This window comes from Drosophila teissieri, chromosome 3L (genome assembly GCF_016746235.2).
Source record: "Drosophila teissieri strain GT53w chromosome 3L, Prin_Dtei_1.1, whole genome shotgun sequence".
In the NCBI taxonomy this organism is placed as follows: Eukaryota; Metazoa; Arthropoda; class Insecta; order Diptera; family Drosophilidae; genus Drosophila; species Drosophila teissieri.
Window position 1 is genome coordinate 3,370,634 of NC_053031.1, and position 23,578 is coordinate 3,394,211.

General features: G+C 42.4%; 6 protein-coding genes across 7 annotated transcripts in view; 3 read left to right on the plus strand and 3 right to left on the minus strand.

Moving 5' to 3' along the window:
• Positions 1–2,200, minus strand: part of LOC122616297 (serine/threonine-protein kinase NLK) — a 64,337-nt gene extending 62,137 nt beyond the window's left edge. For both annotated transcript variants that reach the window (XR_006325906.1, XM_043791703.1), the window contains exon 1: positions 2,037–2,200. Coding sequence is in view for 1 of the 2 variants with exons in the window: in XM_043791703.1 (XP_043647638.1) it covers positions 2,037–2,200 (164 nt within the window). In the remaining variant the exon portion in view is untranslated. The remainder of the gene's footprint in view (positions 1–2,036) is intronic.
• Positions 2,201–4,523: 2,323 nt separating this feature from the next.
• LOC122617472 (ribonuclease P protein subunit p29) lies at positions 4,524–5,306 on the plus strand. The gene has a single exon (XM_043793344.1). It carries the CDS (start codon positions 4,585–4,587, stop codon positions 5,203–5,205), a length of 621 nt encoding a protein of 206 aa, XP_043649279.1. The 5' UTR covers positions 4,524–4,584; the 3' UTR covers positions 5,206–5,306.
• Positions 5,307–5,393: 87 nt separating this feature from the next.
• LOC122616479 (UBX domain-containing protein 1) lies at positions 5,394–6,817 on the minus strand. The gene is made up of 3 exons (XM_043791942.1): positions 6,653–6,817; positions 5,963–6,559; positions 5,394–5,906 (listed from the first exon to the last, which is right to left on the minus strand). The coding sequence occupies exons 1-3, from the start codon at positions 6,700–6,702 to the stop codon at positions 5,564–5,566; spliced, it is 990 nt and encodes a 329-aa protein (XP_043647877.1). The 5' UTR covers positions 6,703–6,817; the 3' UTR covers positions 5,394–5,563.
• Positions 6,818–6,985: 168 nt separating this feature from the next.
• On the plus strand, positions 6,986–7,774 carry LOC122616480. The gene is made up of 2 exons (XM_043791943.1): positions 6,986–7,437; positions 7,526–7,774. The coding sequence occupies exons 1-2, from the start codon at positions 7,155–7,157 to the stop codon at positions 7,561–7,563; spliced, it is 321 nt and encodes a 106-aa protein (XP_043647878.1). The 5' UTR covers positions 6,986–7,154; the 3' UTR covers positions 7,564–7,774.
• Positions 7,775–8,245: 471 nt separating this feature from the next.
• On the plus strand, positions 8,246–10,761 carry LOC122615577 (UBX domain-containing protein 4). Its single transcript, XM_043790575.1, has 6 exons — positions 8,246–8,418; positions 8,490–8,624; positions 8,689–8,955; positions 9,030–9,556; positions 9,627–10,264; positions 10,324–10,761. Exons 1-6 carry the CDS (start codon positions 8,337–8,339, stop codon positions 10,646–10,648), a joined length of 1,974 nt encoding a protein of 657 aa, XP_043646510.1. The 5' UTR covers positions 8,246–8,336; the 3' UTR covers positions 10,649–10,761.
• Positions 10,746–12,643, minus strand: LOC122615578 (ribonuclease Oy). Its single transcript, XM_043790576.1, has 2 exons — positions 12,507–12,643; positions 10,746–12,303 (listed from the first exon to the last, which is right to left on the minus strand). The coding sequence occupies exons 1-2, from the start codon at positions 12,578–12,580 to the stop codon at positions 11,406–11,408; spliced, it is 972 nt and encodes a 323-aa protein (XP_043646511.1). The 5' UTR covers positions 12,581–12,643; the 3' UTR covers positions 10,746–11,405.
• Positions 12,644–23,578: the final 10,935 nt, after the last annotated feature.

The window sequence follows — 23,578 nt, forward strand, 5'->3', positions numbered from 1 at the left end:
CACTTCCCCACTTTGCTGGACAGGATCTGCAGATATATGCAGTCCAACTTCCATAAGTTCAACTACCATAATAACTTCGATGTTTTGGGAGAGCCAAAATATGTGTTCATAGCTTCAGCATTTTACGCAATATACTCGAGTTCGGTGAAATGTTGCAAGATTAAATCATGGATTTTTAGTATATCAACGAAAATGTCCAAAATCCAAACTATGACCCATATATCCAGATTTGGGCAACCTTTTTATATGCCAGCCAAAAAGGAGATTAGCTTACTTATTATCAGTAAAATATGAAAGCAATACATTGGTCTAGCTTTAAGACTTGAGGCATTCGCTCACAATGTGTAACTTTGAAAGCAAATGAACATTTTTGCAAGTTAGCAACTGGTAGGCCCGCAAACAGTAAAGCCTGCTATGTAAATCCAATCCAAACGTCAACGACTTCATTCTGCGGGCTCCACTTTCAGTTGGCCAAAGGGAATCATGGATGCATGGGGATCGGGGGCAGCTTCAAAGGGAAGGTGCATTGTGGGATATACTTGAGCCTCTTCTTGGGCCTCCTCTTCCTCTAGCCGCCTCTCATAGTTTGTGTGTCTTTCACTGGGCTCCTCCACTTCTCCACTTGTGGCTCGAAGTCCGAAGACTTCCACTTCCTTGTGCCTAAACCATCGGTGCCCCCTTGTGTGTGCCAGTTTTTAACTGGCTTCCCTGCGGACGACCAGCGAACGACCAACGAACGACCACTCCCCCACCGGCAGCACTCCTCAAAAGACCCGCCCGATAAAACTGGGCTCACTTTGCGTTTTGATTATAGCCGGAAATGCCGTTTTACACGTGAATGAAATTTGTAAATGCAGCGTTGCCAAACTTCTGGCTACACCACGAATAAATTGATAGGAAGTCGAGTTAAATAATAAATAGATGGGATTTATCGCCGGGCTCTCTGCTTCAACATTTTAAAGCTCTTTTATATGCACAGATTGCAGCAATGAATAAAAGATCTATTACTCGATAGATTTGCAGCTTTTCGGTTACATTGCTAATCCATATTAGGCATTTTACTTTCCCCAGTAAAAACAAACAAATATTCAATGCTCACCCCATTTAAGCAACCATTAATGTAAAATTTTGCACTGAAATGTAAATCAAAAGAGTCAAGGGGATAGAAAAAAGGCAGAGAGAGAGGCCCGAGCAACGAGGAGATGGGCAAATAGAAAAGGCCAAATTGAGGTGGTGGGGAGGCCAAAACAAGGAGAGCCAGCCAGCCAGCAAGCACGCTTAGGGTAAGAAAAATATATTATAGGAAAAATCCACCCTCGGGGGGCCAACAGCAACGTTGAAAACAGCACAAAGGCACAAAACCATGAAGGACAGCTAGCTGAGACCGGGCACCGAGGTTCTGAATCGAAATGAGTACGAGGATGTTGACGTTGCCTGCTGCACAAAACATCAACATCACCATCACCATCAACATCACCATCAGCAGCAGCAGCAACAGCAACAGCAACACAATCAAAAGGGTTACAGAATCAAAGGCCTAAGCAGAAGGTTGCTGAACCCACGGCGGGCGAGACCGTGACAAAAAGGCACACAGCAGAGTAACGATGCCGCAGATACCCTTTCCCCGCAAAATCACACTGCTGTTAACACAACTTTGTCAGGCCAAGTCAAAGAAGAATACATGGAAATTGGTAACTAACATTTGTAATCAAAGTCTGTTTTTCAACTTCTTAACCACATGTGTTTATAATACCAATCATTTACCAATCAGCATTACATGAATTTTTAAAGTTACACTAGGATATGATATAAACCATATCTATATGTAGGTTAGACAACCTTTTCTGCATTCGATCCCATCTATTGTGTTATAATTCCCAAATGTATTTGCCAATTTCGGCGGGATGTCTTTGGACAAGCACCAAAACAACCCGAAAATAACCATGCCGAATACAATACTACTATGGCAACACCCTCAGCCTATAATCTGGATTATTGTGCTAATATATATACATATATAGAATCATTCAACTTACCAGACAACTCCGAATGCTCCGTAGCCGATGGGACGATCCGGCTGGACATCCTGGGGAACAGCCGGCGGTTGATAGTAGGGAGCCGCTGCGGCCAAGATTGCGCTGGCGCCCTGTGGCGCACCACCGGCAGCACCACCCTGTACCAGTGACATCGAAACGCTCATTGATGGACTACGCGGCAAGTTTTCCAAATAATTCGAGCAGCTGCACCCGGCTCTGGTATTTGTTGCCGATGGAGCTCAGTGGTTGTGGTTCTGCTAGGCTGTGGCTGGTGGCGATGGCGATGTTGGCGATGGTGGTGGTTTGGAGTGGGTCTTGGACTGTGGTTCTGGTACCCAAAGCGGTGACGTCGGTGGTGGCTAAAGTGGCGACTGAGGTGGCGGTGGTGGTGGTGTTGGTGCTGCTGGTAGTGGTGCTGGTAGTGGTGCTTGATTTGATGTGGGAGAAATGGTGTTGATTGCTCAATGGATGCCGCTGGGGCCAACTGATGGCCGCCATTCAATTGTTGGCCATTTGTTGCTGTTTGGCTTGGCGTGCTTCTATTCAGCGCTATTTGTTTCGCTGCGTGTGGCTTATTACACTTCTTACTTATTTAAATTAGATTCGAGGACATTGTGAAGAAACTGCAGAGTGGAGAGGAGAAAGAAACCATTATTATTTTGCATGCTGTTTTTGTGGAATGTAACATTTCAAATAATTTAAACGTTGCTAAGGGAATTTACAATACTCATTTACAGTCTCATTACGGAAAAATTTATGATGGATTCCTTCTGATTTGACTCCTAGTCTCATATAGGCACTTATTTAGATGCAATTATATACTCGAACTTAAAATCAGATTTATTATTTAACAGCTATTTTAGAGACTCCATATATGAGTAAAATCGCTTTTATCGTGTTTATTTAAAATATGCATCGTTACGGTTACATGCTTTTACGAAATCCGCTTTTTCGATTGTTCACTGTACTTTACATTACTTTTGTTTGCTCTTCAAATTTTTGGTGGCAAAGGAAGCTGCACACGAAACATAAAAAAAATAAGCGAAAAGGAGAGAGACTGAGAGAGAGCGCGAGAGGACATGAAAAGTGCCGTTAGCTGTCGCGACCGGGGCGCGTCCGTGTATTACAGTTGTAAGTGTGTGCGCATGTGAGTGCGATTCTGAGTGATTTTGGGACTGCGCTGCCTGCGCAAAAAGCCGCTCAAAAGACACAAAAATCACTTAAAATCAGACTTTTCATGCTAATTTACAAATGTTGAAAACCAAACAATGACGACCACCCCCAAGTCGAAAGCAAGCAAACAAACAAACGAATTCAACAAACGCTCGCATGAAAATCGAAAAGCAACGGGACAAAAGGAAATTTGCCCGGGGACAAGTAATATTTCCCAGGGTTTCGCTTAACTTTTTCCGGACTAATTAAACCTAAGCTATGCAAACATGACATTTCACATTGAATTACCTTAAAAAATGCACAAATTATTGAGCAGCGGCGGTGGCAGTTTTTCGTTTATAATTTCTTTTCTACTTTTTTTTTCTTTTTTGTTTAACTCTTCCGCCTTTGTGGGAGCGAGACGGAAGAACAACGCGCCGGGGGTAATATTCGTGCGTGTGTGTGAGAGTGAGAGAGAGCGAGCGAGCGAACGAGAGGAAAACAATTTTGTAATTTTGTTTAATTATTATTGTAAAAAACGCGAGATGAATTTCTTGTTGTTGTTTGGCGTGTTACTACTACTAACGCGACGGCTGCTCACACACACGCGCATACACAATCTCACGCACGTTTATACTATGTACATGTATATTCAGAGCCAGACAAACAAACAAAATTTTGCCTGGGTCACGTTTCTTGGCTCTCTCGCAGCTTTTTCTTATGCTTGCCCTTTATTGCATTATCTTTGTTATCACACGGCCGCGGAGCTTGGCTAAGAGGAGGAGCGGATGGCGGTCGTCGGTTGGCGTTTGATTACCTCGCAGCTTCCCTACGACTGTGCTTAACTTGAATTTTCGATCACACGCGGCGACGTTTGTTCCAGCGATAATTCCGATTTCATGCGCTCGACGTTCCGCTGCGTTCGAAAGTTGAGAGAGACTTGAAACATATGTTCGGCGTTGGTAGAGCTGGACGCATGCCGATAGAAACATCGATTGGTCCGATATTTCTTACTCGTATTACAATTCTGGACTTCTTAATCGATGTTTTTAGTGTGCCCACACAACATTCTTCTCCATCCCTTTAGAATTTTTGGTATATTAATTTACTTATCGATTACGCCGCATTAGAAAGCAGGATGGCAGCGCCAGTTTCCCGCGAAAGTACGTTACTTTTAAATAGCCCAATTGTATATAAAATATTGCAGACACGTACAGTTTTAAATAAAAGAAGCAATAATAATTGCTTCGTTTTTTTCCTACAAAATTCACATAACAGTTGTGCGTTAGAATTATTATTTTAAAATACATCTCTATTTCTCCCATCGATAGAGTTTCGCGCATATCGATACATCGTCGGCTGTTCGCCAAATAAACAAAAGCGAAATAACAAGGAAATGGACCACGCGACGAGCGATTTAAAGGAATTCATCACAGACCTGGTCATTCCGCACCAGCGCTGCAATGTGAACATTATTCCGGACCACATCACCATGCTGGAAGGCACCAAGATCAAGAAGCAGCTCTCCCGAAAACGTCGCGCCCACAAATCCAGTACACTGAATCGCCGAGAATATGCGGCACTGGGCCTGAATACGCTTCCGACCAAGCAGATGAAGTACGAGGAGGCACTCCCACTTCATCACCTCTGGAAGGGCTATGTGCGCGAGCATCTGGAGCTAAGGGAAGGTGACCAGGTGCCACAGGTGCACGATGCTCGCTACGAGGAGTTCAGCAGGAAGTTGGTGAAACTGGACTTGCACGGTGCCAAACTGAAGGTGCTGCAGTCCAAGTGCTCCACGCTGGAGGGTTTAGCTGGAATCTGTGTCATGGACACCAAGAACGTACTGAAGCTACTCGGCAAGGACCATCGGCTGCGCTCGATTCCCAAGAGCGAGTGCGTCTTTGGCCTGAAAGTGGGCAACATGGAGTTCACCATATTCGGGCAGCACCTTAACATTCGACCCGCCGAACGAAGCGTCAAAAAGATCAAAAGCTTTGTGCAGCCCTTCATGTAGGGACTTCAGTACCAATCATTAGCTTTAAAAATGGAATCATATTGTAATTTAAGAAAAATACAAAAAGCGCTACCTTTTAAAAAGGAAATTATGAATGATAAATTTATGGCACCTATATGAAACTAACTTATTGGGAAGTTTTAGAATCGATTTTCTATAGTAATTCAAAGATCCACTAAAACTACGTATTTTTAGTTTTTGTGTTTAATATATATATATAAAATCGTACATTAAATGTTTATTTTCTTTTTTTGTGGGGAATATCGCGCCGCGTTTCTTTTATATTTAGGTTCTAGACATTTTGTGTAGTTTGTGGGAGAGATTCCCAGATTTCCAAATCCCAGTTTGAAGGACGGTTTTATGCGGGCGACTTGGTCATGGTGATGACGGCGGATGGAACCAAACCGAGCACTTCCAGCGGCTTCTCATAGTCGTCTTCGGCGAACAGTTTGCGCGGAAAAGTGGTCATCAGGGAGAAGGGCGACTCGATGCCGGTCTTCATCTGGATGAACACACGTACGGCGGACAGCTGTTCCTTGACGTTGAATGTTTCCTGGAGCGTTGAGCCGTCCTGCAGGCGCACCTGGATGCGGGTTTCGGTGTAGTCTCGCGGCGGAGATTTCACACCAGCGGGTGGCGACGAGACTGTGGTGGAGCTCACGGATGGAGCTGGCTCTGCGTTACCCAATTCCTTTTGTTCTCTGCGGGGCATGAAATATAATCAAATATGATGTGTAAGGATGGGGCCTATCCTTACCTAGCCTTCCGTGCTGCCTTGTCCGCCTCGATTTGAGCCCTCACCCGATCGCGGGCCGCCTTCTCCTCGTCCTTTTCGCGCTTGCGCTGCTCAACGATCTTCTTCATTTCCAGCTCCTCCATGCGTCGCTTGGCCTCTGTCATGTCCTTGCCGGACTTGATGCGATTCTTCTCCCGCTGCAGTGCTTCGGTTTTTTCGCGCTCCTCGCGTTCGATGCGCTTCTGCTTGAGCTTCTCCTCGATGAGGGCCAGCTGGGCCTTCTTCTCCTCCTCGGTGAGCGCCTTCTTCTCCTCCTCCGATTCGGAAAATTTGCTGTGACCGGTTTTGGCGGCATGGTACTCCACTTCGGTGTGATCTCGAAGAACTTTGCCGCATTCATCGCATTTCAGGGACTTGGCTACCGGAGCAGAAGTTTCACCGGCGCCACTGGTGCTACTGGAAGCAGCTCCGGCTGAGGAATCCACAGCCGCAGCTGGTTGAGCTCCAGGGGATTCCCCGGCACCTTGCCGGGATGGTATTGGATCATCCACGTGAGCCAGTAGCCACTCCATTGCCGGTTCTACTCCTTTGTTACTGGTCACCTCCAGTGCATACTCCCTGTTAAATACATTTCAAGATTAAATCCAATTAAATTGGTGCAGTGTATGTTATTTTGCCGGTGACTAGTTGGCCATGGCCATGGATACGTACACACGTTCCCGAGGGAAGCCCATATCCATCAGAGTCTGTACTTCACTCATATCGTTCGCTTGATGTTTTCCAAAAACGAATAGTTTGGTTTTCGTATATTTATGAAAACGAAAAATTTGCAATGACACACAAAAACAATGCAAGGCGATAGCGAACTATCGATAGTTCGACCCTTGTTATATATCGCTACTACGCAATAGATGCAGCTATGAAACAAAAAATTTTGAATTAATAAATGAGAACTTTTTAATATTAAATAAATACATGTCACTTCCTTCTATTTGTATTTGGTTCCCAAGCAGTATTTATAAATTACACATATTTTGAAATATCCTCTCGATTAGACCAGAAACCTTCCATATTTTCGTGTAGTGTAGTGCCGATGAGGTTTGAGGTTGTCTGCGACGTTTGACAACACTGCCAATCTGGCGTCTACGAGAATTGCTGCATTCCTTTTTTGCGAAATTGAAAGGGAATTACCAACGATTTTATACTCAAAGCCATGTCGCCGAAGACTAAGAAAATGATCGTCAAGATCCCGCGTCATCCCTACTTCAATGTGCAGGGCGAACGGAGCGTGGAGCGCGAAGTGGAGTACCAGGTACGAAAGTGTCGCGTGAACCTGGAGCGCATCAAGTCGTCCAATACTCCGAGTTCCCGTCCATTCCCGCTGAAACCAAAGCCCAAGAGGTGCATTGTGCGTGTGGCCCGACTTCCGGACGTAGAGCGCAGCGAGATTTCCGTCACCCCGGCCAGTTCCATCATGAATTCCGACATTGACGAGGGTAAGTGCGATGGTCTAGCGAGGTCTGCCAAGGAACCTCTGCCTCAGGCTACCTTGAAGCCTTCCTTTAACCCAAGTTATCATTGCAGGTAGTTCCAGCGAACAGGAGTCTAATTTGACAATCTAGTCATCGTTTATTCTAAGATAAAACAATGCATCCTGCTGACAAACTTCTAATCACACTGGGAGTCATTCAAAGTACACAGAAGAGTACCATGTCTAATATACACTAAATAGATGTGCGGCTACCCATTTCCTGAATATATGTATAAGATCCTCATCCAAGACTTTATGCAAATGAAATTCTATTCATTAATACAAACTCGTGCGCCTAACAATGATATTTTTCTTTTTTTCCCTTATATCTTATTAATCAAACTATCTTGATTAAACTTATATTTTATATACCAAAAATTAGGAGATTAATAATATATGTATTGGAGTATTTCATCCAAATACAATCTATGTATGTATTTTATTACAAAAAATGGTGTGTGGTATACCCTAAAACTAAACATATTAGTTTTATTTAATTCAATGGATTCTTTGGTTTCGCTAGTTCGAATTCCTAGAAAATTCACAATAAATTTTTAAAATATGAATTTAAAAAATGGCGGCAATATGATTTTATCGAATTGTGTTATCGACCTTTTGATATCAGGGCTTAAATTAAAACATTGTTAAAATAAATTATAAAAAGTGCAATACTAAAAGAATGGAATACAAAAAAAAAAGAGAAATATTGTGTTTTCGCATTTAATAAAATATCTTTAGACTACTTATCGATAAATGGATACATCGATACCCGGGAGTCAGCTGTCAGCAGAAAAATATTTCTGGAATAACAAAAACAGGCAAAATTACCCGTATCCGAACCAAGTCGTAATTCCAATCCGAAACATGAACTGGCACACGGGCAACATTGCGGAGGCCGTGGCGGAATCCAAGGCCAAGGATGCCGTTTTCGTGGTCTTCATCGAGGGTAATTAGTAACTCCTTCGCATTTGCCAATTTTCACCACGTCATTCTGGTGAAATTTCACCTGATTTTCAGGCCAGGACGAGATGTCCAACAAACTGGAGCGGTTCGTGGATGATAATCGGGTGCGCTCCCGGCTGGAAACCTCCGACTTTGTTGCCATCAAAGTCCAGGGAAACAGCTCCGCCTACGGACAGTTCATGTCGTTATGTGGGTACCATTCTGGCTAGAAATCCTAATACAAAATCGCTCATGGATCTTATTTGATTTTCAGACAAAGTCGTGCCCATTCCCTCGCTCTTCTTTATTGGCAAAACGGGTACACCTCTGGAAATAGCTACTGGGATTACGGCCAGCGTGGAGGAACTCACGGAAAAGATCGATAAGGTTCTGATCCTGGCGGGAAAACGAACTGAGCCAGTGGTAGCCGCCAGCGCCTCTTCATCAACGGATGCACTGGAGGCCAATAAAGTCAGAAGCTTCGCCGGAGCAGATAAGTCAAACAGCTTAAGCACTGGGGAGTCCCAATCGGTTCAAACAGGTAGTCTAAAGTTCATTTTAGCAATCGGAAACGGAACGAACAAGATATTCACAATGAAATTCTCAATATTTTAGCACCAGAAAAGTTAGCAGAACCTGAAACCACATCAGATTTAAACTCGGCAACTGTGGAGGAAGCTAAGACGAATCCTCCAAATTCGCCTGCAGCAGCTAGCTTGGCTTCTATTCCTGCTGCCGTATCAACCTCCAGTTTAGATGTAAAATCCGGATCAGAGTCAGAGGCTGCTTCTCCCGCCGCTTTGGCGGCCGAGAAGAGAGCAGCAGCCAGCAAAGTGGAGACATCAGCTACCACATCCGGGGCAGCTGCCCGGAACTTTGCCACCACTAATCTTATACCGGCTGTGCCGTTAATGACACCTGCTGTCCCAGTTGCAACGCAGCTACCGCCCGAAGTCCAAGTAAATACCGAATCCGAGGAAAGGTTGGCCGAAGTCAGGAACATTCTGGAGCAAAAGCGAAGGGAGCGTGTGGACGAGGAGAAGCGTAAGGAGAAGGAAAACGAGCTGAGGCGTCGCCGGGACGGAAAGGAGGCACAAAGCCAGCAGGCAAGAACCAAGGAGCAGGAGCTCAAGAACATGCAGGTAAATAACTCGAAATTAAACAAATGTACAGAACAAATGGATGATTGACATCTTATTATTTATCCAATAGGAGCAGATAAAACGTGAGCGTCAGGAGGAGCTGGCGGCCAGGGAGCGCATACGTGCTCAGATTGCCGCCGATCGGGCGGAGCAAGCACAACGTTTTAATTCACCGGACATCAGCAGCACGACCAATTCGGTGGCGGCCACCGCTGCCTCCAATGTGATCACAACAGATGCCTCTGTGAGTTCGGTGGACGAGACGAGGCTGCAGATCCGATTACCCGGTGGCATTCAGCGCACCAAATCCTTTCCTGCCGGCGAGGTGCTGGCCATGGTCCGTATCTACGTGCGAAGCGAGTTGCTGGCGGCGAGCGATGGGCGTGATTTTACTCTGGCTACCAGTTACCCTCGCAGGGAGTTCCAAACGGAAGACGAGGTCAAGACCCTGAGAGAGCTAAACCTAGTGCCCAATGCAGTGGTTCTAGTGCTAACCAAGGAGCAAGTGAATCGTGTGGTACAAAGCGGTGGCTCTCTAATGACCATGCTGGCCACTGTAATTTGGGCTATGCTCACACCGGCGGCCAAGGCTTTCGACTACATTCACAAGATGGGCCTCCGACCGCTCACTCAGAAACTGAGCGTGCTTATGGCCAACATCCGGTGGCCAGGACAACAGGCCAACCTGGATGTTTACCAGGGTGATGCGTGAGTACTGCTTCTTCACTTATTGTGCATATTTTATTAAAAACCCCTTCGTGGTTTAGTGCTGCCCGTCGCAACATGGATATGTTCTCCCTACGACCTACACCAGCTCCAGGCTACGAATACGACGAGGCTTCAACATCACAGGCTGGCGGAGCAGCGGAGAGGCCCACTCCACAAAATCAACCGGGACCGGGAAGTACTCCGCCGGCTCATAATACCAGTCAAGCCTCCTCCTCTAAGTCCCAGGAATTCCAACAGCGACCCGGTGGCTATCAGCCGCCGAAATATGGGGACTCGAACATTCGACGACTGCAGGATACAAAGAAGGATGAAAAGGACAAGGACAAGGCCACTTACAATGGAAACTCCACACAGCAGCAATAGAACATCACTATTTCTTTACAGTAATCTGTTGACAACAGTCTTTAGCTATCCATCTATGCAATAACCTGTTATGCTAAATTTAATTATATCAATTCAATATTCCAAAATATCAATTCGATGTGTTTTAATTAAACAAATGTGATCTTAGCAACTAGTAAGAGATACAGTATGATTGGACAGCTTGGTCAGTTTTATGCAGCAGATTAAACTCAAATTCAATAGAACAATTAAGTAATTGTCAAAAACGAAGTTCACATCAGCTAGTAGTCTCAAAAATATCTACAATCGAAATACACTTTGATTAATCAAATAAATTCACAATGAGTGTCTTTTAATAGGAGTATATGCTTTTAACCTTTGAATAGAAACAAAACAAAGTTTAAGTCAACAAAAGAGAGCCTACAAACTAATAAGTGTGAAATCAAATACAGCTTGATTTACATCGTTGGATGTTTACAATTTTGTACAATTTAAATAATTCTATCGAATTACCGGTGGATAACCAAACTGTAAATTGTATAAATTGGTAAATCCTTTTAAGTATATAATATAAAATATGACATCTTTTGTTTATAATTTACTAGGTTTGCAGCTATTTAAAAACGAGTGTTCTTTCTTCGTTTATGATTGTTAAGCTCCGAATCTCCAGCACACCAGATCAGTGGAAGTATGAAATAATAATGGAGTTAACGATGAGTCCTCCTAAGGCGCGCCTCAAAATACTTTCCAGATTAAGTTGGGTTACACAACGACCTGTTTACAAGGTGAACCACATGAGGAATTGCAGCAACTTGTAGACGTTCACGAAAGGTAACTTCCAATGGCTTTTCCTTTGTAGCGGTGGCACCAGGCTGGGATAATGCACGAGGCTACCGATATGGCAGTTGGTAATGATAGTGCCACCAGGAACACCAACGGGCACTGCATCGCCCTGCTTGACACCATCGCAATCGATGAGCTCCAGGGATTTGCTGAAGCAAATGCGAATCTCCGAAAGATAGCTGATGCTCTTCTTGCCATCGTAAATGCAATGGATGGATGGATTCTTGCCCAATGCCTTCACTATCGCATTATTGATGGCCGCCACCGTGTTGTTGGAATCGGGGTGAATGTCAGATGCGTCTAGGACTCGTGACATGATATACTCCTCACGCCAAGTGAGTCCCTGCTCGAAGTACTTCAGTTCGTTGTCCAGTTCCTCCACCAGCATGGCGCAAGTTCCGTGCTTCTGCCACTCGTGTTTCCAAAGCCACTCCGTGGAGTCCATTCCCTTGAGATCTGGCCAAAAGGTCTCCAGTCGATCCTCAATGGGATTAAGTTTGTCTGGATCAAAGTTGGCCGAGTTATTGCAGAAATTGGGACCCATTTGGTGCAGTTTCGTTGGCCAGATGCCGTGGATGGTCCAAAACTCCTTCTTTTGGGGCAGACTGCATTCCTGGTCGGGATTCTCCTCGCGCCAATGATAGCATGTGGTCACCGGCCATTGTTGCGTGAAAATCAGTACATCCCAGTTGTGATCCTGGACAGACAGCTCCCTCGACGAATCCTCCACGGATTCATCATCCTCCCGAAAGTGGACGAATTCACTGTCATCGTCTCGACGTTTCTGTGCCTTCTCATCCACCGAAGTCGATTCATCCGAATCCGATATGTCGCTGCAATGGGAAACATGATACCATGAGTAATTTGCTAACATAGCTGCTGCCTTTGTTTGTTGTTAGAAACAAAATAGATTACTAGGTCAACCTTGAACTTGAATATATATCCCGGATCACCGAGATATAAAGTTTGGTTGGTTAGTTGGCAAAAATCCAGGAATGATTCCAATAAGATCTTAGTTTCCAACGTTTGCACTCACCTAAGGGGCGTGGATTTGATGGTCACCAGAAAACAGGCCAAAATGGCCACAATTAGAAACCGCTGGCTCCGCATTTTGCTGGAAAATAATAATAATAATAACTGCGATGCAAAAACCGTAGGTGGTATCGATATATCGATTTTCGTCTGCTCATGTATCGAATAATCAAAAGTGCTGTTTGGTATTTTTAGTCGATTTCCAAATCGATTTTAGTAACTTTTGGCGCCTTAAGTTCAATTTGAAATCACAATAGAACTTATGATTATAAATATAATATTATTTCTTTGCATTAAAGTAAAAAATCTTAATATATATTTAATTACACATACAATAAAGTGTCGTTAAAAAATAATATTCTTAAAAATTTAAAACTAATTCGTCGCATTTGTACCAAAAAGACTTTAAAAAATGAATAGGTTTTTTAAATTAAAATGTTTATATTGTCTTAACATTAACATTAAATATGTATGTACCTAACTCTTTTTAGTAACACTTTCTAAAAACATGTTAGTGTTAGACATTGATAAACTTTTCCATCTATGAAGAGCCAATCTGGTTAATAAGTTACGACGTACTTATCGCTTACCAAAAAAATGAAACAATTATTTCAGCTGATTAGGATTTATTAAACACTTCGCCAGGTTGTCTGCTCTGGCTTTCCGTCGAGTCTGTGTCTCGAAAATCCCCTGGTGATAAGACTCGAAATTGTGTGGTTCGCCTCTGTTTTCCTTTTTAGTCATCCCACTTTAATTAGTGACAACGATAATTACACATTGCAATGCTGCTGTTGTCTTTTATCTTTTCTGGTGTTGACTTCTGTTGAAAACCCAATGACTAGAACTACAACAGCGACAGCAACGAATCAAGTGACAACTTCGAATCGCTCCGCAACAACAAAACGATGGCAGCAATTGCTTAGCAATTGATTATTGCTTAACTGTACTTTGTACTTTTGATGATCCCACATATTATTTTCTCTGGATGTTTCCCATTTTTTTTTTTGGGTGGGGGTTGGGTTTGGGTGCTGGTACATACGATATGGTGGGTGGTTGAGTGGCCAGCTGTCGAAATTCCGGACAACTGGGGTAAAACTGTCACACTTAATGCCCCATAATTGTAAGGGAAATGAGTGGAGCAACTAGGGTATAAGCTAAGGATATTTATAACCAAATACTTGTAACTAATAATATGCCTAAACATACGTAACATTGAATATTCTTTCTAGCGTGGCTGATTGCTTTCACAAAGTTCAAATTTAAAGATAAGAGTAGGGAAAGCTGAAATATGTAAGCCAATCCAAGCCAATCAAAAAGTTGTCTATTTCATATCTTAAATGCTATACAATTTAATCATTAGTTTTACAGGGTAAGCCTCTAGTTCATTCAACATCCAACAGTTCGAGCAGCATGGCACATATTTTATCTATTTATTAAATTCAATTAGTACGATTGCAAGCGATAAGACTCATTTACATGACGAACGAACTTCTAATCTACGGCCCCCAAGCCCCCACGATTTTCGTGGAGCGTATTCAAACAAATTCCCGCTCATGTCTGGGGGATTTATCAACAACATTTGTGATTATTTTCGTGTCATGTTTTTGTAAGCCCGACGTTGGATAGCGAGCTTTTATGCAGATTTCTGTGTGTGGGGACTTTTGTTTGATGACAAATTAATTTAATAATAACAGCTGCAGAAACATTTTGTAATCAATTGCTGGGGCCCCACAAAAACTTAACAATTATCCTCGATGTACAATCAATTAATGTTGTTGTTGCTATTTGTGGTTTAGATAGCGACCGTGGGCTTAATGAGATATGTCCTTCGGAAAATGGTTTTCCCTTTCACTTGAAATAACTTTCCTTTGGCTTGGTCATAAATTTTAAAAAATGTACTCATTTCTTTACTATTTGGCTGCTTTTTTATTCCAAAAATCATCATCATCATTGGAGGAATTTCCCTTAAGACATATTTTTTTTTTTGGGAGAAGCCATCTCTCTTTTTCTCTTTCCCTTTCTACTTTCTCCCTTTCTCACTTCCCCTTTCTCCGTTCACTTGGCGCCTGCGCAAGCGAGAGAGAGAGCTTCACGTTTGTGGGAGGAGTCTGGGCTCGGCTTTATATAGAGTTTTCCGGCTGGGGACTCCCGGTAATTGCTTCAATTTGGCGTACATATCCGGATCCGCTTTCCACCCTCCCTTTGCGCTTTTCACTGTCCTTTCGTCGACTTCCTTCGCTGGTTGTTTTTGTGCAATTGCTGTGTAAATGGCATGAGAATGATAATTGTAGCAATTATAATATTAAATTGGGAGATCATGGCTCACAGCGTTTTTCCTCCCAATTTCCACCGACTTTCCTTCTCTCCTCCTCCCTTTCTCCTTTCCCCTTTTTTATGTAGCATACTTTTTTGCTGTCATCGCTGCTGCTTTTCCTTGTCCTCCCCCCAATTTCCTTGGGGGATTTTTTACTCTCGACTGCTGTGTATTCTACCGGATTTGTTTGTTAATTAGAATTCTAGCGTTGAAATTAAAATGCTCACTCCACTGGGGGTTGGAAAATGGCTTGGAAACGGGGGAAAAGCGGGGAAAGCGGAAAAACTTCAACTAGTTTTTCGGGGCGTTGGCTGCCTGGTTGAATTTTCCACTGGCGTTTTTTATTTGTCTGCCTCTGCTCTTAATTACTGCAGTTTATTTTCTAAGTGCGACTAATTAACAGGCAATTCGCAGCATTGCGGCACATTTTACTCTTTTTCGGCAAAAGATTTCCACTTCCTGTGTGTGTGTGTGCTGGAGAATGGTCAACATTTTTGGTGGCTAGTTAGTCGGTTGTGATAGCTCTGGACTTGAAAGTTTTCGAGGACACTCGCCAACTTTCCACATGTGTTACTCATGCTCGGTACTCAAAAGTTGGGTGAGTCCAATTAGTTGCAGTCATACGAGTAAGTGGGGCAAAGACAGCACATTTTCAGCATAGATTTCATTTCGCTTTGGGTGACTTTGTAACTTAATCAGGCTTTTTTAAATTTAAAATATTATAAGGAAGTTAATTAAAGAAAATTAGGTTTGATCAAAACTTATACATAACATTTCTGAAAAAGCTTATTAATTAATTTTTAGTAATAATATATATAGACGTACAAATACTACATTTAATTTAATATTAGTCAAATGCAGTAAAAACATAATTATTCCTTACTAAATCGAGTCTTTGTAAATATATGTATCATATATTAGTTATATATTTTACAGTTCTCCAGCGGGAGTAATAAAACAGTGCTTAGTTAAACTTTGTGGCGAGCTTGACTAGACATTGATTTGCCACCTCGGACCGTACAATTTTACCTTGGTCGCAACCCCCCTGCCGATCCCCGCCGTTAACTGTGCCACAAATTTACGTTATTAGTGCAGCATTAGACGCTCGGCTAATTATCAACACTGTCTGAGGCGCAAAAAGCCCGCTTAACCTCCACCTATCCGCCTATCCTGTAGTCCGCCATGGGCAACAGTCCACCACCATTTACCATTCGCCATTCACCATTGGAATGGCGCCCATTCGTGCACCATCTCACTACACGGAACCACTCCACCCACGGGCCATAAAACATGGCTCCCAAAACCACCCACTTGCACCCTTCTCCATCGACTGCCACTTCCACCCACTCACGCACACACGTAGAGCACAACGCTCGCACGTTAATGAACGTAAAATTCACTTAATTCCAACTTTAGCCATGAATTAAGCACGACAAATGGACGCTAAGAGGATGGCAAAGTGGGTGGCACACAGTACTGGGTGGCATGGGGCATTATACCGAAGGGATCCCAGGGATAAATAATCAAAAAGACGTGCTACGAGACGTGGAAAAAGCCGTAGAGAGAGATGGATAGAGGAGAAGCGAGAGGAGCGAGACAGAGTCGAACAATAAGTAAATGTGCTTTTATGGCTCTTAATTAAGGCAATGATGGGGTGTTTTAATACGTTTGCCAAATGTTAAACGACAAACTGGCAGTCGAGTCGTCGTTATGGTCCCAGCTACCGATCTACTCACTCTCCACTACACTGGAAACAAAGTTGTTATATTAAAGTTTATATAAATATACAAAGGAATTCCTGGTTTGATTGCCCATTTTAACCTTGTTTACTTAGGAATACAGAGTTAATTAAATGATTTATGCAATGACCACTTATTGTATTTAAAAGCAATTTATTTACTGTTCATTAACATGTTTTTTTCAGTGTAAGCCCGCTTACCCACACACATGTGCGTTAATGAAGCTGCTACGAAAGCGGTTTGAAAGCATTTCCTTTCAGTTTTTCCTCGTCCTTTTTTTTATAATTTTCCAGCAAGACCAGAGGCATTTTCTTTTGCCACTGCTGTAATTTGTGTCCCACACCACAGCACATGATACTTTGACTAATTGCTCGGACTGGTCCATAGATTTATGACGCGCACTGTGCACTTGGCATGTCTAATGAGCAATTGCGTCGACACTTTTCGTCCACTTTGACTTGTACTCAAGGAAATCATCGCAAATTTTATGGTTCATCGAACAAATAGAAAATTTGGGCTCGGCGTAGATTTTATGCTTTGTAAATGTTAGTCTCGACAAGTTTATGGCTACATTTGGGCTGGGACAGCCAAAAATGGCATCAATTTGTGGCTTTTTGTGATGTGTGCCTGTGTGTGCATATCGTAAAAATCAGTGTGGCACATAACAATCCAAATGCGCCATTTGCCAGGCTGGAAAAATAACATTTTCAACACTTTTTGTTTGATTAATCAAATGTATGCGATGCCCAGGGGCTGGCTGAAAGTCCTGTGCCTAGTATCTATTTTTCTCGTCCCATTCTCTTCCCGAACCCCCGACATTTAGTCCCTATTAGTATGCCACGCACGTTCTGTAGGGCAGAAAAAAAACAAAAAAGGACAACGAGCGGAAACAAAATAAAGGCAGCAAGGAAGCGGAAACGGAAGCGAGTCCAACAAAACAATCATCTAACAAAAAATGGCGTAACCTTTGTTCTTTTTTATGATTTATTTATATATTCAAAACAAATGCAATTGGGTTTATTACACATCAATAAGCCCCAACGACCACCACAGCAAAAATTTGCGGTGCGTGTAGAAAAAAAATGGCCGATGAATTGATTTACATGGAATATAGTATAAATATCCATGACAGCCGCAAACGTGATCAAATTATGGATGATTGGGGATATGTTTAGAATAGTAAATAAATTTGGAGATTTAGGGAGCAGCAATCTAGAAATTGAAACATACCATTTTATAGATATTCCTGTCAAAAATATTAACAAGCAAGTTAAATCAGTAAAATTAAAACTTGGATTGTAGTTAATGTGGTAAGCACCTATGCTATCAACTCAAGGGACTTACGAACTCTTCAGCATTTTTAAGCAAATGCGAAAATATTATTGTAGATCTGTCAAGTGCCAAGAAGTTGTTCAAACAAGCAAATCGCAGCCCCACACATGCGTAAGGATTTTCCTTCATATGCTCCAGGGAGCAGCTTCGCCTAAGACGATGAGAAATGGAGGGGTGTGTTTTTGGAGCTGGGGGAAGGGGAAGGGGAAGGCGGAGGCTATAAAGAAAAGTATCCTTACGACCGCAAGGAGGCAATTCGGGATGTGTGTAAACAGTGAAATGGCACGCGTTGTCATATTTCAAGAACCAGCAGCCAGAAGGAGGAACCAGCACTTCTTGAAGGACTCGCAGATTATGATTTGTTTTGCTTGACGCTTAACGAGCCCATGATATAACACATCTCGTTCTATGAGTATGCTAAGCATGTCCTTTACTCCTCTTTCCACTCTTTGAGTAATTTCCACTTGACAGCAGACAAATTTTTACAGATTTGTTAGAATTTGTCAAGTGCTTGTGTGCGTATGCAAATAAACATTTGCACTTAAAATATATATACAAATATCCTAAGATGCTTATTGGGGGCCCAAGGAATTGCTGACATCATGTAAGCAAATTGCGTAAGGAGGCTCTGACATTGATTTGACATGAACCCTGAACGCCGAGCCCCGAGTCCTTAACCCCAACCAATATAAATCTGTTTGTTTTTTGCCCTTTTGCTGCACAAAGAACAAAATAAAGCTTCAAAATGGGATATACAAATGATCAACTTTCAAAGATAAGCGGTATGAGTTTTATAGAAATTGTTAAGGACAGGAAATAAACATTTATTTACAACTACCAGCTATCAGTTAATTTATTTCATTCGGTGTTTCTTGCAGTGTGTCTTTAATCCTTTTGCCTCAATCAACCCTCCAAAAGATGTAACAAAAACTTTCTTTGCCTAACCCCTTTTTTTTCTTATGACTGAGTAAATTGATTGGACAAATCCGTAGGAGCCAGAAGTTTAATGAAGTGAAAAATTGCCAAATAACCAAAAATTAAATGAAACAATGGACAGTCGGACTTGGATGTATGTATCTACATACAAGTCTCTATATCTGTATATGGTGAGTCTTGTATATAGCCATGTTTATTGTTTTTTATTTTGTTGTGGCTTTTCAGGCCGTCTCCTTGGGCAGTGTAAACAAAAATTGAACAAATTTCCAGTTCAGTGGCTTTGTGGCCGTTTGGCCATTTATAAAAGTTCCATAAGTCAGTCCCAGAGAGGGGGCGTGGCCAGCCCCCGGAGGCAATTTGTATTTATTTGCTGGATTTCCATGTTGAAATTGCTTTCGTGTCCTTTATTTGTATAAATATTTGCAGGACACTCGCAGCCCCTAAAAGCAGGCAACACTTTTCGCCTGCAATTGGTACAATTTTCCGAATTGTTGTGGCTAGCAAAAATCATACACAAATTTGCGGTGGAAATTCTCCGACTACCCGAATTGCCACTGAGAAATGTGTGCTTCGTTAAACACATACGCAAATTGTAGCCAGTAAATGTCAAGAAAATGTGAAATTTCATAACCAAAGCCATGCCGAAAACTTCATGCACGAGTTGATAGCATTCTCCATTCTCCATTTTCCACACACCCACACATGGCTAAGCTAACAAAGCTGGGGACGCAAATCAGTTGCTGAATCCGCATCCGAATCCGAATCAGAATCAGAGTTTCCAGCTCCAATCGAGAGTCCCGAAAAGGCCAAGATCATGGGAGCCATGACACCAAACTGTTTGCCCAGCCAAACAGCAACAGACCAACTTGCCTCAGTCCTTCGAATTGCTGGCAAATTTGCGTGCGGATAAATTGCAATCCACCCTGAGGTCGAATATGGAGCAGTGGCATAAAGGAGGTGCACTGAAAAAAAAGGGTAGAGCTCCACAACGTCTGAAAGTCACAAAGTATATTAGTAGATCTACAACACTTAGAAGTGCTGTATAAATGTGATTTCCCCAATTTGTAAGCTTAAAAAGCATACGAATATACTGTTTTTTTCCAGTGTAAGGACTTTGTTCGGGTGTTTGGACTGCCAGAGTTTTGCGGTCGACTTGCGAGGCAGTTGGCGTCGTTGCATTTGTTGTCTTTTAATCACCAGCTAACTAGGAGTTGACTTCATAATTCTAATTGCGTGTCTGATCCCCGGGCAGGCAACTCTCACCGCCTTTCACTCGCCGCAAGGAAAATGAGAAAGTACGTGACTTGGTCTTGGAATATCGACTATTTGATGTTCTCCGATGGGCAAACAATAAATTGCAACTGCAGGCTGTGTTTGCAGAGGGCCTGGCGTCCAAACGATAAGTGACCTGTTGAGAGGCATTAAATTGATTGAGGGGCACATCGGAGGTGGGCTAATCTCAACTGAAAGTGTTGGACCCCGACTAGATAAGCTAATGATGTCCAAATATTTGCCTGTAGTTGGCCAAGTGAGTTATGAAATCGCTGGGAATTGCTTGATTGATCGGAATGCGTTGGATTGGGAAATCACCTTTTCGGTTGTGACTGACACTTTTGGGGGGTTTTCTTATCACGTGACTTGGACTGTAGTTGATTAGTCGGATGAAAAGTGGCTTAATCTGCCTGGGAGTTCTTCGATTACGATTTGAATAGTGCTTTTAAAGTGGCCCAGTGGATTATGATTATGTCTTCAATGCCATATGTCTTTATCAGCGCTTTGCAGTATAAAATATACAAATATAACCCTATTCTATGATACATTTTATGAAGTGTGCATATTGTGTATTCCTCACCACTTTTCCCACCTTTCAGTTGGCTTGTTTAAATAGCTTCATTGGAAACTACTGCCTTGAGTTCGCTTCTTGCACTCCATTATCAATCAATGCCCACACAGCTGCTACTGCTACTGTAGTTTGTGGCCAAAGCCCCTTTATGCCTCCACTTTGGTGCTCCTTTATCACCTTACTGCCAGCTCCCCGAATTCTCCTCAATCCCAATCAACTTGAACTTCGTTCTCTGGTGGCAACGTCAGAGGAGGTGGCTCAAAGTCATAGCGAGTCAATCATAAATATCCAGTGCCCGATATCTTATCAGCTGCTGGAAGCACTTTACTAATAATTAAAATGTCATCATTAAGAAATATGAAAAAGTCAACAGAGCTTCCCCCCCACCCACTTCCCCGCTCGGCAAGCTCTGCACTATCCATCTATAACCGATCTGAACTGCAGTTGAAGAATTTATTGTTTCGCTATTGACTATTTAAACGCGATGGAGACATGTGGCCTGTGTAGGTGGGGGCTTTCCAAATGATTTTCCTGCTTTTATCGGAGCTGAGAACTCGTATTTACCTTTAAACTGCCCTGAAGTTCGAAATAACCCATTGGTGGCGGAAATTGAATTTAAATACTAATTTCAAAATTAATCTTTATAGGTGTATTTCATACTTGCAAACTGCTCTCCAATCTTTTGAAAAATATTTCATATATATGTGTACTTATTAAAATTATTTTATTTAAGCAGCAATTCGGTTTATCATAAATTCGAATGCTAAGTAAACCATACCTGAAACCATATTTTCACCTTTAAAATATTTTTTAAAAATAATATTTACCCTTAAAAATATCTCGAAAAAATCAGTTTTCAACTCGGGAGTTTGCACTTTGATAAGAGCTTACTTCTGCCCACATGGGTTAAGCAGATAGTCGCTGGGGTTTCACCGTGGTTCCGAGTCTGTTGACAGTAATGACAGACTATTGGCGTCAATTTTCGTGTCACATTTTCCCGGCACTTTGCCAACCGGCGACACAGTAGCTGCATTTTCAATTATAAACAGATGTAAAGGTCTGATAGAGCTGCATGGGCATAGATAGATAGACTGGGAGCCTGAGCTAGATATATACATATATATATATAGTCACTATAGATATATGGCCATCCATAGCCACTTGTACATACATATACGCGTATCATCTTATCGGCAGTGCAGTGAGCATTGCTCGATTGCCGGGCCCTGGTACTTGAGCCTGTAATGAGTCGTGTCGTTGTCTCCGCTGAGGTTCCTCTGCGCGCTGTTTGCTCAGATGGGTTTTTAATTAAATGCTATCGGTTTGCGCCTTAAATAAATTGAAATAATCAATTTATATTACGTATACGACCCGTGTGGCTCGGGGCTCATTGCAGGGCTCCCGAACTCCGAGTCAACAAATTTAATTGAAAATCTAAACAGAGAGTCAACATGACGGAAAGTCAAATGACGAACGTGCCCCATGGCTGTTGTTTCCTCTTGGCTTGTTTGTGTGCATAATTGTTAAATCAATACAAATATATCCGTGCCTCTGGTCCAGGTCTGATTCCCCCAATCTCCGCCAGCACTCACTCATCATCATCATCATCATCATCGGAGGTGGACCTTATCTACTGCACTCTCCTCCAGCTGGTGTTTATTTTCCACTTTTTTTATTTAGGGTTTTCCTGATTTGGCTGATTGAAAATTATTCGCTTTGCTTTCAATTAAAGCTGTCGTTGATATGAACGATGATCGTAAATCTTGGCCGATTCACTCTCCCCACCTTCTTAATATGGTGTGGTATGGTATGGTGTGGTTTGGTGTGGTTTGGTAGGGTATTATGGATTTATGGGCTACCATATCTGTATCTTTATGGGCACGGTAGTCTTATCGTCTTCATTAACCAAACAAATGTGTTTATTGGCTTGAAGGTGTCATAAAAAACAGCGAATACGCTTAGCCTAGATAAATAAACAAATTAAATAAAATTATAGTACTAAAAATATTATTAATATTATTAACTCCGCGACTTAATCGCAACGGAAGTCGCCACGTTTCTATTTTATGGCCACTGGGTCGCTGTGGGAATTGTATTATTGGATATTATCATTTATTAGGTGGCTATTATTGCCTGACTGGTAAGTTCAGGTGGGTGTAGCTATTGCAAAGGTTACAATTTCTCAGAAGTATCAATCATTAGTATTGGTTTCATCACGTACTTGCATTAAGGACTATTTAAATTATAGGAACATTTCTTTAAATCACTTTAATTTCCTAATTTCCCAAGCCCCAATTGTAGGACCCCCTTTTTGCTGCGCCTCTGTGCAGCACCTCGGATTAGGCCATTTATATGCAGGGCCCGAAATGCAAGGCACAAACGCCATTTGCACACAATTAGTGACATTGGACCCCCAAAAGGCCGCCTCATTCGGGGAATGAGTATTGATTGGATCCAGTTGGAGCACGAGGTGATTAGCAGGGTTAGGTGAGTTAGGGGAGCACTTCTATCTGGCTACTGTTTCCTGTATGGGGATTATCTGTCGATAAGCCTGGATAGCCGAGAAATTAGGTTGGTCGGCTTACCAAAGCTTATATCAAATTTATTGTGTGATAATGGCCATAAAATAAATGGTTGAGTGCACCCTTTCGATCGCCGGCATTGCCAAAATTACTCCTTTTAAAGCATTTCGCATTTGCATAATCGCAATCAATCACTTTGGGGTTGAAGGGGAAACTAGACCTGGAACGCAATTTGAAAAATCAAGCTACACTTGTTAAACCAATTTCGTGGAAAGCTACCGCTATTCGTGGTTTCCTTTTTTTTGTACTTCAATGGCTGTTTTCCCTAAGTACTTGGTGGAAAAATGGCTTTTGCTGACTGCTCCTTGGGTGGAGCCAATCGAAATGATA

Bases quoted from the DNA above. Each gene is read 5' to 3' on its own strand.
- LOC122616479 (XM_043791942.1), bottom strand. From the start codon at position 6,702: ATGAGTGAAGTACAGACTCTGATGGATATGGGCTTCCCTCGGGAACGT. The intron at 6,560-6,652 runs GTACGTATCCAT...TGTATTTAACAG, and splicing joins GGCTTCCCTCGGGAACGTGT to GGAGTATGCACTGGAGGTGA. The intron at 5,907-5,962 runs GTAAGGATAGGC...CATGCCCCGCAG, and splicing joins AAGGCAGCACGGAAGGCTAG to AGAACAAAAGGAATTGGGTA.
- LOC122615577 (XM_043790575.1), top strand. From the start codon at position 8,337: ATGAACTGGCACACGGGCAACATTGCGGAGGCCGTGGCGGAATCCAAG. The intron at 8,419-8,489 runs GTAATTAGTAAC...CCTGATTTTCAG, and splicing joins TTTCGTGGTCTTCATCGAGG to GCCAGGACGAGATGTCCAAC. The intron at 8,956-9,029 runs GTAGTCTAAAGT...TCAATATTTTAG, and splicing joins GTCCCAATCGGTTCAAACAG to CACCAGAAAAGTTAGCAGAA.
- LOC122616480 (XM_043791943.1), top strand. From the start codon at position 7,155: ATGTCGCCGAAGACTAAGAAAATGATCGTCAAGATCCCGCGTCATCCC. The intron at 7,438-7,525 runs GTAAGTGCGATG...TTATCATTGCAG, and splicing joins GAATTCCGACATTGACGAGG to GTAGTTCCAGCGAACAGGAG.
- LOC122617472 (XM_043793344.1), top strand. From the start codon at position 4,585: ATGGACCACGCGACGAGCGATTTAAAGGAATTCATCACAGACCTGGTC.
- LOC122615578 (XM_043790576.1), bottom strand. From the start codon at position 12,580: ATGCGGAGCCAGCGGTTTCTAATTGTGGCCATTTTGGCCTGTTTTCTG. The intron at 12,304-12,506 runs GTGAGTGCAAAC...TTCCCATTGCAG, and splicing joins ATCAAATCCACGCCCCTTAG to CGACATATCGGATTCGGATG.